The sequence below is a fragment of the Nothoprocta perdicaria genome, unplaced genomic scaffold, assembly GCF_003342845.1.
Source record: "Nothoprocta perdicaria isolate Ctin4 unplaced genomic scaffold, notPer1 scaffold_158, whole genome shotgun sequence".
Taxonomy (NCBI): Eukaryota; Metazoa; Chordata; class Aves; order Tinamiformes; family Tinamidae; genus Nothoprocta; species Nothoprocta perdicaria.
In genome coordinates this window covers 1192086-1202850 of record NW_020454738.1, presented here as the reverse complement: position 1 = coordinate 1202850, position 10765 = coordinate 1192086, and the positions used below count along the sequence as shown (strand labels likewise).

At 37.8% G+C, this 10765-nt stretch overlaps 1 protein-coding gene across 1 annotated transcript in view; it reads left to right on the top strand.

Moving 5' to 3' along the window:
- Positions 1-1337: 1337 nt before the first annotated feature.
- The window catches only part of VEGFD (vascular endothelial growth factor D), a 28009-nt gene continuing 18581 nt past the window's right edge, over positions 1338-10765 (top strand). The window contains exon 1 of the mRNA XM_026035337.1: positions 1338-1986. Coding sequence (XP_025891122.1) covers positions 1897-1986 — 90 coding nt within the window. The 5' untranslated portion in view covers positions 1338-1896. The remainder of the gene's footprint in view (positions 1987-10765) is intronic.

The following is a 10765-nucleotide window of genomic DNA, read 5'->3' as shown; positions in this document are numbered from 1 at the left end:
TGCAGCAGTACATGCAAGGCTAAGGAGTATTCRTTTAGGGTTCCACATCCTGAAGGGKCATGGATATCTGAATCAGAAGAAAAGTGGAGAAATTAGTTGAAATTAAAGTGAATGTACATAAGCATTAGATCACATGTTCATTTAAAATGGTTAAATAAATAATTCATGTAATTTAATGGGAAACTACAGAAATTGCTATAGAAAGCTCTTTGTAGCAGCAGGGCTTGTGAAACCCCATGAATACTACTGGTAACATGGCTATGGGGAAGCTATGACTGAGACAAGCCAAGTAAGTACACAGAAAAGAGCTATTTCTCACTCAATTCAGAGAAGTGAAATTCCTTGTTCAAACTAGAGCAGGGTGGATGGGGAAGGAAGCCACCAGACAGAAAAAAAATAAAGGCGAAATAGATTGCTTCCAGAAAAGAGGTGGCAATGGACTATGCTGACAAATGTTATAGTTAAATACATCATATGCCTTTAAAATATAAGGGCTCAGATTTATAACAACAGCTGGAAGGGCTGGATTCAAATAATTTTTCTCTCTGATGTCCATTTGTGATGAATACCACAAAAGGAATTATGCAAGCTAATGATAGTTACRGAAATGTAACTAAGAGAGCTACTGCTTGGAAGCTGAAGGTAGAAAACTGTGATCATCTTAGTTACATGGCTGACTTTTATGTTGAAAGCTGTAGTTTCTGATTCTGAAAACCCAAGTCACATGAGGGTTGATTGTATATATATATATATATAAAGTATATCATGAAAGGAAAGCAATATATGTAAACATGAATAATTAGCAAAGTCTTTGTCTATGGTATGATTATAAATGTTAGAGCTCCATTTTGGTTTTAAACTGTGGACATATACAGAAAAAAATGCCTCCAGATCATCTGTTTTGCTGCAGAAATAATTCTATTTTGCTGTAATAGAAACAAATATGCTCTTTTTATATTTGTAGCTTCAGGAGTTTTCATTAAAATCAAATTCCTTTTTTTGGGTTAAAGATAATTTTTAACTTTCCTTTGTAAAATATATCCAGAAAAAAACATGCCACGGCTGATAGAAGTAAAGAAAATGTTCTTTCTCTTTTCCTTTCTCTCCCTCTCTCTCTCTCTCTCTTTTTTTTTTTTTTTTTTTTTGAAGTAACTAGTAACTTAGAATGTGTGTGCTGTGTACGAACGTGTGCTCAAGTTTCATGTTTCAGGTAATCGTCTTTAAAATAATGGGAGTATAGATTGCATCAGTTAGTTTAAAAACTGCTATGCTATTGGTAGGGAGAAAATGGGATTAGAGCCAGAATTTGACTGTGTTACTGCCAGAGTCTGTATCAGATTTAAGACACATGCTTCTGCAAGCTTCCATGAAGGCTGTGAAAAAAGTTTTTATACAGAGTTGGATTACAGCTCTCTAGCTCAAAACATTGGCCATTACACTACTATCTTAAAAGTCTGCTGTAGCACGGAGCACAAAATAGAGCAGGTCTTTAAATTTTCTGGACCGCAGATGGATTTTGAATACCTCTTTCTGTCCTGATGGAAGATATCTCAACTTTATTAACTGGAATTCGTAGCGGACTACTTGTGAGATTATATATGTATGCATGCAGATATATATCTATTTAAACYCTAATCATGATTTTCTTTCAAGTATATCTGAAAGCTTCTCCAAGAAATGACATTCTTTAGATGAATTTATAACTGTTTTGAACAATAGAGTTGGATGACTTACTCTCATAAGCTGGAATTCTTTGTGAGTTTATAACAGAAAATCTGGAAGCTTTCTTTTTTTTTTTTTTTTTTTGAATTGGTGGTAGAGAAATGCATTTCAAAACAGACGCCTCCAGCTGTATCACAACAACTGCRTAGTAACCTGTGGATCTTAAACATCAGAATGTACAAACCGTGGGCGACTGTGAATATTTTCATGGTGTCTTTTCTACATCTGCTGCAGGGATCTGATTATGAGAATGGATCTGTGAAGGTAGGTGATCTATTCTTCATTATTATTGTAAATAACTTGAATTGCCAGAAGAATGTAAAATTAATGTGCAAAGTGGTAACTTTTTACTGTATTTTCTTTGTGTTTTTTTAGTTTCACAGATGTTTAGCTGACATAGAGGAAGGAGAATCTTTAATGCAGCTTAATCCATACTCAGAGTTTAATATTGTCTTTTGCTACTTATTATYATTTAATTAGTGTATACTTGCTTTCTAAATATCAGTTGTCCTAAAACAAAACAACAACAAAAAAAAAGCTTGTTAAATGAACTCCTTTATTTCAAGAATGTATGGTTGCAGGAATTAGTAGTCTAATAATGAATTTTAAAATTAAAATACTTGTTATGTCAAAATAGTTGTTCATCAGTTGTCCACTTGTTTCTAGAAATCAGAGTCTTCTTTTGTTTTGTTAGGAAATATTACTCAAGACTAGTCATAGTAATAATAAAGCACATTGCCTGTGAATTAACCTTTCTTCTGAATGGTTAACACATAGCAAAAAAAAAAAAAAATGGGGTGAATCCTCACCTTGAGGGTAGGATTTTTCAGATCTGACTTTCTGAGACAATGTAAGAACATACAGGACCATCATTTCTAAATATCAGAATTAAAAAGTGGAATGAGAGTCTTAATATGAAGAGTATCCAAAACATGATTAATTCTGTGTGTGGCCCAGAACAATTTTTTTTTTCTGTCAACAGAGCAAAACAACTTAAATCTTTTGTTTTCACTTCAGAAAACCTCCAGCTTGCAAGGGATGATCACACACTTGTCTACAATGACCTCTGTTTTAGAAAAGCAATGTTATGTGCTTAATTGCAGATTCCTGTTGCCAGCACAAGAAGTTAGTGGCGAGTGGTGTGTGCTTCAGAGTGACTGATGACTAACCCTTTTGCCTGCTCACCATTCAAAAGCTTTGAATTTGCTGAGCTTCAGCAATCAATTCTTTGAAGGCATTAAGAYTAGGGCAACTGATGTGTACATATATTACCTTCATAAACAGCATGACAAATCACTGGTTTCTTACATGAAGGAGTCACTTCATTTAAATCAGAAAGCAATTTCTAATAGAGAAGACTAACCATTGTGTAATTGAATATGATGATAATTCTATTTTTGCATAAGACACAAGTTTATTCAGCATATTAGTAAAGCAATAAAGTCTTTTAACTGACATTTGAAACTACGTCCACTTTGCCTAGAATGATTGCAAGAGCTCTTTTTGCTATTGTACCTAGCTGTTATGCATAGTTTACAGCTTATTCACCATGATAGCATTGTGTGTCCAACAGATGCAGAGCTTTAATTGCTTTAACATTAAGTTAACTACTGATGCCAACAATCGTAGTCTAGCCATAGGGTATTCTCACAGTATAATACCATTTATTTGCAACAATTTATTTCCAAGACTATAATAAAGAAATAGTATAGTTCACACTATAAAAGGCTGTGTTTCACATGCATTAGTTGGTGATTACCAAAACAAAAACTCATTTTCTTTGCTTGTTCAGGTTCTTTCTGTATGGACATAGATTCTTGGCTGACTTGCTCATTACTTTTCTTTTGATGTTTTATTTAGTATGTTAGATTTCAGGATTATTTTGACATTTATGACCAATAGGTTTTTGTGTGTGCACACATACACCCCACAAAAAAATCCTTCATRTTACAGTGTTTAATGGTAAGCAAGGCTACACCCATTTTTGCTGATCTGCCTCAGTTTTAGTTACAGAACACAGAARCAATGCAATGTATGCACCTTCCTTTAAAGCTTTTTATGATCTGTGTTAATGCCAGAATAGAAGCCACAAAGTCAAGAAGGTAAAACACAGYTAATGAGAAGAAGCACAGAAGTTACACAAAAGCAACTTACTGTCTCTATCAGTTATATTAGTTCTAGTAACTGAATTCTACACAGTAGATCTGAAGTTTTAAAACTGTTAATGGCTGTTAATGACTCAGGTGGTGTCAGTGTCATAACACTTGGGTTTTGGGGGGAATTAAATACTCTAAATACTCCTTCATGCCTCTTCCACAAATATCCAAAATAATATGGTGAAGGTAAAAAGCTAACTTTCCCTAACCCAAAGAAATACCCTCTTATTGTGGGTACTGTCATCTCTTTTTTTTTTTCCTTTTTTTTTTTTTTAACCCCGAGTATGCACCAATGCAAGTTATTCCCTGCCCACCTGTCCCASTTCTTCTTTCCTGTCTCCGTAAGTGATTACTTCCCATTCCTCACTTCAGCTTCGTTAGCTTCCAGACCTGTGTTGTCTGACATACCACCAACCTACATTTTCTGCTTGGGTTCCTTGGCTGCTCTTTGTGCCTTCCTCCTTCCCAAGGGGGAGACTGGGATATACATCTTCCCCGTCAAGTCCTCAGGAGGACAGTCTCTCCCAGAAGATTCTCAGTGCCAGTCTTGGTACACTTGATGCCCCTTTTTGCTTTCCAGCTCTGGCCTGCTTATCCCTAYTTAGCTTTCTCTACTTCCATGCTCGTAGCTCCCTGTTTTATTTCGTTTGGGTTCCYGCTTTCTTGCCTTTCCTTTTCCCTAACCCCAGTTTCTGATTTTAGTCTCCTCCAATACTCTTAAGTCTTATCTTTTCCATCAGGTTTTATCTTCCCCTTCCATACTCAAATCTGATGACTTCCTTTCCATGTTGTCCAAGCCCAGTAGCCTGAGGGAGAACAAGGGAGCCTTCACCTCTGTGGGCTAGGCCTATGCTGACCTGTAGCCACATCCTGCTCAGCTCCAGGCTGGAGTGTGGTCAGTACAATCTGAAAAGAGTTTAGCTGGTAAACTCTAGAAGGTCTCTACGGAACATCTTTGGGTTCCTGTTATTCTCAGAAGCTATTATATTACTAYATTAGGGTAAGTTTTTACAGATACAGCAGTAGGGATATCTTTGAAGAGGCCAACAAAGCCTCTTCAAATGTCCAAACTTCACATTGGTGATTCCCAACAAGAGAATGCTAGACCCTTAAGACACAGAGAGACATCTCTTCTAAACAGAAGAGATTGGCAGGAAATGCTTTACATGGACAAATAAAGAGCTTTATCCTCAACTCTGATCAATTCATTTTGGCTGGAAAAAAAATTACTAAAATCATCTTGAGGCAGATGTTTCATGGAAAGTTTTAGCCTGAACATCTAAAGTCTGGCAATGTTCTAAGCAACTGAAACCAGAGTCTTGTGATGGGAAGTGGTAGGCAGCCTCAGTTTGGGACCAGCAGTTAGGCAGGTATCAGACATGATTCTTTAACTGAAATCATGTCAAGATTGGCAGTAATCCCTCTTTATCACATTCCTATTATTTGACTCATGGTACCAGTCTGACATACTGATTCTTCAGAGAAAAATTAGATTTCCACATGAGTTTTCTGAAGACAGAATATTAATTTTTTCATCAGGAAATGCTTTAAAAAATCCCTGTTGAAATTGTGCCCTAACAGTCTCTCGTGTTTTGGAATCCTTCAGCTACAGAACCGCAAACTTTGCTGTCTCTTTTCCTGTCTCTCCCCCACACAATTTTTCCTCTCCTAAAGCAATGACAGGCATTGGCTACTTTTTCCAGAATTTTAAAATTAGATGCAAAGAACTATGTCCTATATACATCACAGCCGAGGCAATTTTGCCAAGAAAAGCTGTCAGAGTCACTTCTGTCTTCCAGCAACACAACTACCTCTCTAATGAGGCCGCAAGGTCCTGATCCTTGAGAATTTGAGTCCACATTGTCTCTGCCCCTATCCTGCCTGTTATATTGATAATAAAAAGTTAGGRGGAAGGGAGAAGAAAGGGACAATTGATAATGCTCAATTTATAATAGACTCACAGCTTTCAGAGCTTTTTTGCAAAGGTCTCACCCTCCCTGTGATTAATTCTTCCTTCATCCTTTAGAGATTTATGGCTGATAGGTCTGAAGAGTATCACTGAACTAGAAAAATACTTTCTGTCAAAAAGATRGGGGGGTTATATATTCCTCTTTGCTGGAGACATTCATGGCTGATCTCTGTTTTATAAACTCATTTTTCAGAGCTAAACCAACTTTTTACCTCTGCATCATGCATTGATAAAGCCTTCAGTGGCCACTTTTGCTCAACCAGTTTTTTTTACATCCAGAAATCTTGTATTGCTACTGTAAACTGGATAGAGATGGAATATCCTTTAGCARCTCGGGTAGTATGTAACACCTGTCCACTGCCCTGCTTTGCTGATGGGGAATGTGAAATAGTACTTTCCCATGATCTTCGATCCCTGCAGTGAGTGGCAAGTGCGGAATGCCTTGCCAGGTTCATGATATGATGAAAATATTGGAGTACCATCATATGAGCACAAGGAATCACAAAACTCTTTGCCTCTTTCCATCCTAAAACCATTTGCAGTCCATCTGTACAAAAAAAATAGACATCTAGGAAGGAACTTGACCTAGTTTTAGAAGAGCTTTTTTTTTTCTGCAATTGCCACTGATACTGCTGTTCAGATAGTCAAATCCACCCAACAGTTGTAAACTTTTMTCAGTTTCTAGAAAAGAGATTCTAACAAGTCTTCTATCTCCTAGTCCTCTTACTCAAAGACAACCCTGAGTAGTAGTCCCCTGCACAACTAGACAAAGCAACTTTGAAGACTGTAGGAAACAATTTCTCTCTTTARACTAGACTTTTCATCCAACTTCCTTTCAAAGTTAGCAAACTCTTTGAAATAAATATTATGGAACTGTGGTTTTCAAAAGTGCTGTATTATCTCAGCTTTGTGACTACCACTGTTGAGTCTTTGTGATTACAATCTCTGATAGGTATGACGAGCCAAAAACGTGTGAACATATACTTACAACATCCTGCAGAAATGACTGTGCTTTTCCTCCAGGGGTGGGAAGCTATTAGGGAGGTTGTGAAGAAAGCCAATTTGTTCTGACTTTTATCTGCTACTGACTTGAGAAGCTACAGCGAAGGATAAGAGAACAATTCTGTATTGTTGCCATGCCGCCAATTCTTGGCTCTTATCAATTTGGAACTGCTAATACACAGATATGTTAGTGCAGCTCTCACTTGTAATAGCAAAAAATCCCTCCCAGCTGCCATCTCTATCCACTCCATCTTGGTAAGGAGTCTGATGTCTGAATAATACATCAAAGTGTTTAGATTAATCAGACACAGCATTTGAGAAGTTTGCTGTGTCAGTCAACTGCTTGAAATGAAGACAGCACTAATTAAACTTCAACATCAATCGTCGCACACATCTGGAGTTCTGTAAAATCAAGGGGATGCCGGAAGGCAGATTTATAGGGCAGTGGAGCAACTTTCAGTTGATTTGTGATCACAAGGCAATCAAAACAAGGAATCAGCTTGTGYTGCTTGTTTGGTGGCTGTTTTCGACAGCCTACTTGTGCTTCCTCCCTACAGGGATTTGCCTTCTTTCTAGCCACTGCTGTGACAGCACTGAGGTAGGTCCTCACAAGAAGGAAAGAGAGCTGGAAGGAAAATAGTCTGTTTGAAAATGGAAAAAAACTGCTGCAAGCTCTACCTTGCGAGACCCCCTACCCTACTGTCCACAAATGTTGTTCTGAGGATTGTTGTCCCCACTTTGCACTGTATCTAAGTAATATTTAATAGMGCCATCCTATTACACTCTGGACTCCGTAGTGGACTCTGTATTGGTATCCATTTGAGAAAAATAGATAATAGATAATAGGGTAAGAGTTTATTTATTCTCATTAAAAACCTTCTACTATAGTTTTTAATAATTATCATTAGATGAATAGACTCTGTGTTTCAGACCGCTCCACTAGTGGTAGATCGCCACCTAGAGTCCTTACATGTCAACCGAATGGTTCTGAGTAAACAGAGGGACAAACACTGCTGGGCAAATGGGATTTGTCCATCCAGTGGGGGAGATACATGGGCTTGGAGAGGAATGTGTGTCATTCTTGTTATCTAGGTGGCTTTTTCTGAATCATGCTTTCTGATCTGAAGAACATTGAAGAACAGGTTAGTTTTGAGAATTCATTGTCCTTGAGTGCAATGCAGACACTATTTGCATGCAGTTGGGGAAGGAATGATATCTGAGCTTTGTTATAATGCAAAAAGGTTGTATTTTGTTATTGTATACTATGTCACACTGCGTGTAGGGARCATTCCATAAAAACGGGCAAAATCTTTCACTTTAATTAGCAATGTGATTCAGAACCCATGTTACTTAGAATACTTTCCTGCACTGCTAGAAAAGACTAGTTAAGAAAAATCACAGTTCCAGGAAAATGTGTGCATGTGACTGGGGTAACATAAGTTCAGACAGTACTGGCAGTTGCTCTGCTTTCTGTAGTGACATTTTGAAATCCTACCGTCCAATTGGCTAGTCACACTTCCAGAACATTTATTAAAGTGTGTTGGGTCAAAACCAGAAACCGATGAAAGCTCTAACTAAAGGAACCTTCATCACATTAAAAAAAATATTTTTGAATAGTGAAAGAATCATTAAATAGTCATCTGATTTAATTCAATTCCTCATTGCTGTAACATTCCAAAATCACTGTTTAAACCCCAATGTCTTCCGAAGAATGGGCAATCATCAAAGGAAAGTGACTACAATCTGGATATGTTCTTCATAAACACATAAAATAAGTATTGTTGATGTGTAACCTATGATAGTGTTAGACTAGCACCCAACATTGTGTATTATGAGGCACAGCTATATAATGTCTCTATTCTATATTCTATATTTCAGGCATGTCTGCCTGAAAAAAAGATTATAGCAATGCAAGGCAATACAAATAAGCAAAGAAATAAAGGACCAAGAAATATACTGGAAGATTCCCAAAGTAGTATCAGTACCATTTGGGACATATCAGACAGTGGTTACTCTAGACATTTATGACCGAATCCATGTGTATCCTTTACAGAACAAATATATATATATATATAGTATTCCTCCTATGAATACTATAGGAGGAGCATAAAGGTAATCTCCTGGTGTAGATGAGTAGACACGCAAAGGAAGAAACTCTGCATCATAGCAGACATACTCTTTTTCCGTCTTGTTTTTTCCATCACTGCCAAAAAAATGACACAGAGTGAAGATGTTACTTTCAAAATCATATTTAGTGTCTATGGGGAGTGTTGTCCATGACAGCCAAAAGTCTTGGTTGTGGGGACAGAGATTTGCTTAATGAGAAAGTGAATTGATTTTCAAAACCTTTGCTGGTTAAAAGTACRTACCTGTCTCCCTACTTTTGGTGTAAGGATCTAGATGACTAAACGTATATAGCTRTGAAGGTTATTTTGACAGTCACAACTGTATGATATCTCAAACTCAGTCTCTGACTGCTGAGGACATGAAAATGAAACTGAAATACTCCAAGCAGACTTATGCTTTCACCTCAAAATCAAACAATTTCCTGCTGTTTTAGTCCTTCACTTTGATTATTTAGGTTCATTCAAAACAACTGAGTATTTTGATGGTGTAAGCATGATACTGAAGTGTGAGAAGTCTGATCTCTGTTTGCTGTAGACCACAAGAAATCTAGTTCTGGTTAGAAAGGCCAACTAAAATATAAAACATCTGTTCTCTTGAAATCATAGGGTAGTTAATATGATTTAKTTGTGAAAATGTATAAACTTCAGGTGAACTACAGGCCATTTTGTCACCACCTTGAATACTAAGTTTAGGAAACAGGTAATTATGTCTTCTATATTCACTGAAAGTGAGCCTAGAGCAAGGGAAACTGAAGTGAACTTTCTACCATGMTGAAAAGCAGAGGCTGAACAGTCTAGAAGTTGATTCCTTTCTCCAAGGTTTGGGCTGCTGGTCAAATGATGGGCTAACAAGGCTTTAGCCCAAAAGGCCCTCAAACCTCCTCCCACATCATCAAGAAATATGACATTCTTAAATATTGCCTCATTGGTTCCCTCATTGGATCCCTGCTCCCTCTGAAAATATCTGAAGACCTTTTATCTTTACCATTTTGTGTTACTTCCAACACACGCAGAGTATCTGTGAGTCTTCCATTTCTGTGCTCTGGACATCTCCATTGCTCTTCCTACGGGACAGGCCACTCCGCAATTTATCTTCCAGCAGTAGTGACACACTGCACTGTAGGATGTGTGGCTTGATCACACAATTACTCTTTTTGGACAGTATGCATGCCCAATGATGGGTTTCTCTTAGGCTCTGGGCAGAGGAAAGGAAAGCTTCTTCTAGTGCTGGCTCTTCAAACCTTTAGACATGACTGGGCAAGCTGTGCAAGCAAGCCCTGATGAAGAGACACCTGGCCCTTGGGCCTTCTACTCAGAGTACCATTTCCTCCTCTGCAGGTTGAAGCTACTGCTACTGCTGGAGTAGCTGACTGAGCTTTACAGGCACATGATGTGTTTCTGACACATATGGATGTTTGCTGACAGAAGATAAGTAGAATTGCCCTTTGATGCAGTTGCAGAAAAGGCTATAGCAGTAGGCATGTTCCAAAAGAGCAAAACATTATCAGGCAAATCAAAGCTTCACAATTTTTGAAAAGGTTTTAGAAAGTAGTTTGCTTCCAGGCCCAAAGAAAACAACGTCTTTGACTATCATAAAACTATGCCTGATACCACCTTAGGGTTTCTCAATATTACCTCATTTTATTTTTAGTGAAAGACTGTTTAGGCCATTTCCAGCTGATTTTTTCCTCCCCTCCCCTCTCCTCCCCTTCCCTTCCCTTCCCTTCCCTTCCCTTCCCTTCCCTTCCCTTCCCTTCCCTTCCCTTCCCTTCCCTTCCCTTCCCTTCCCT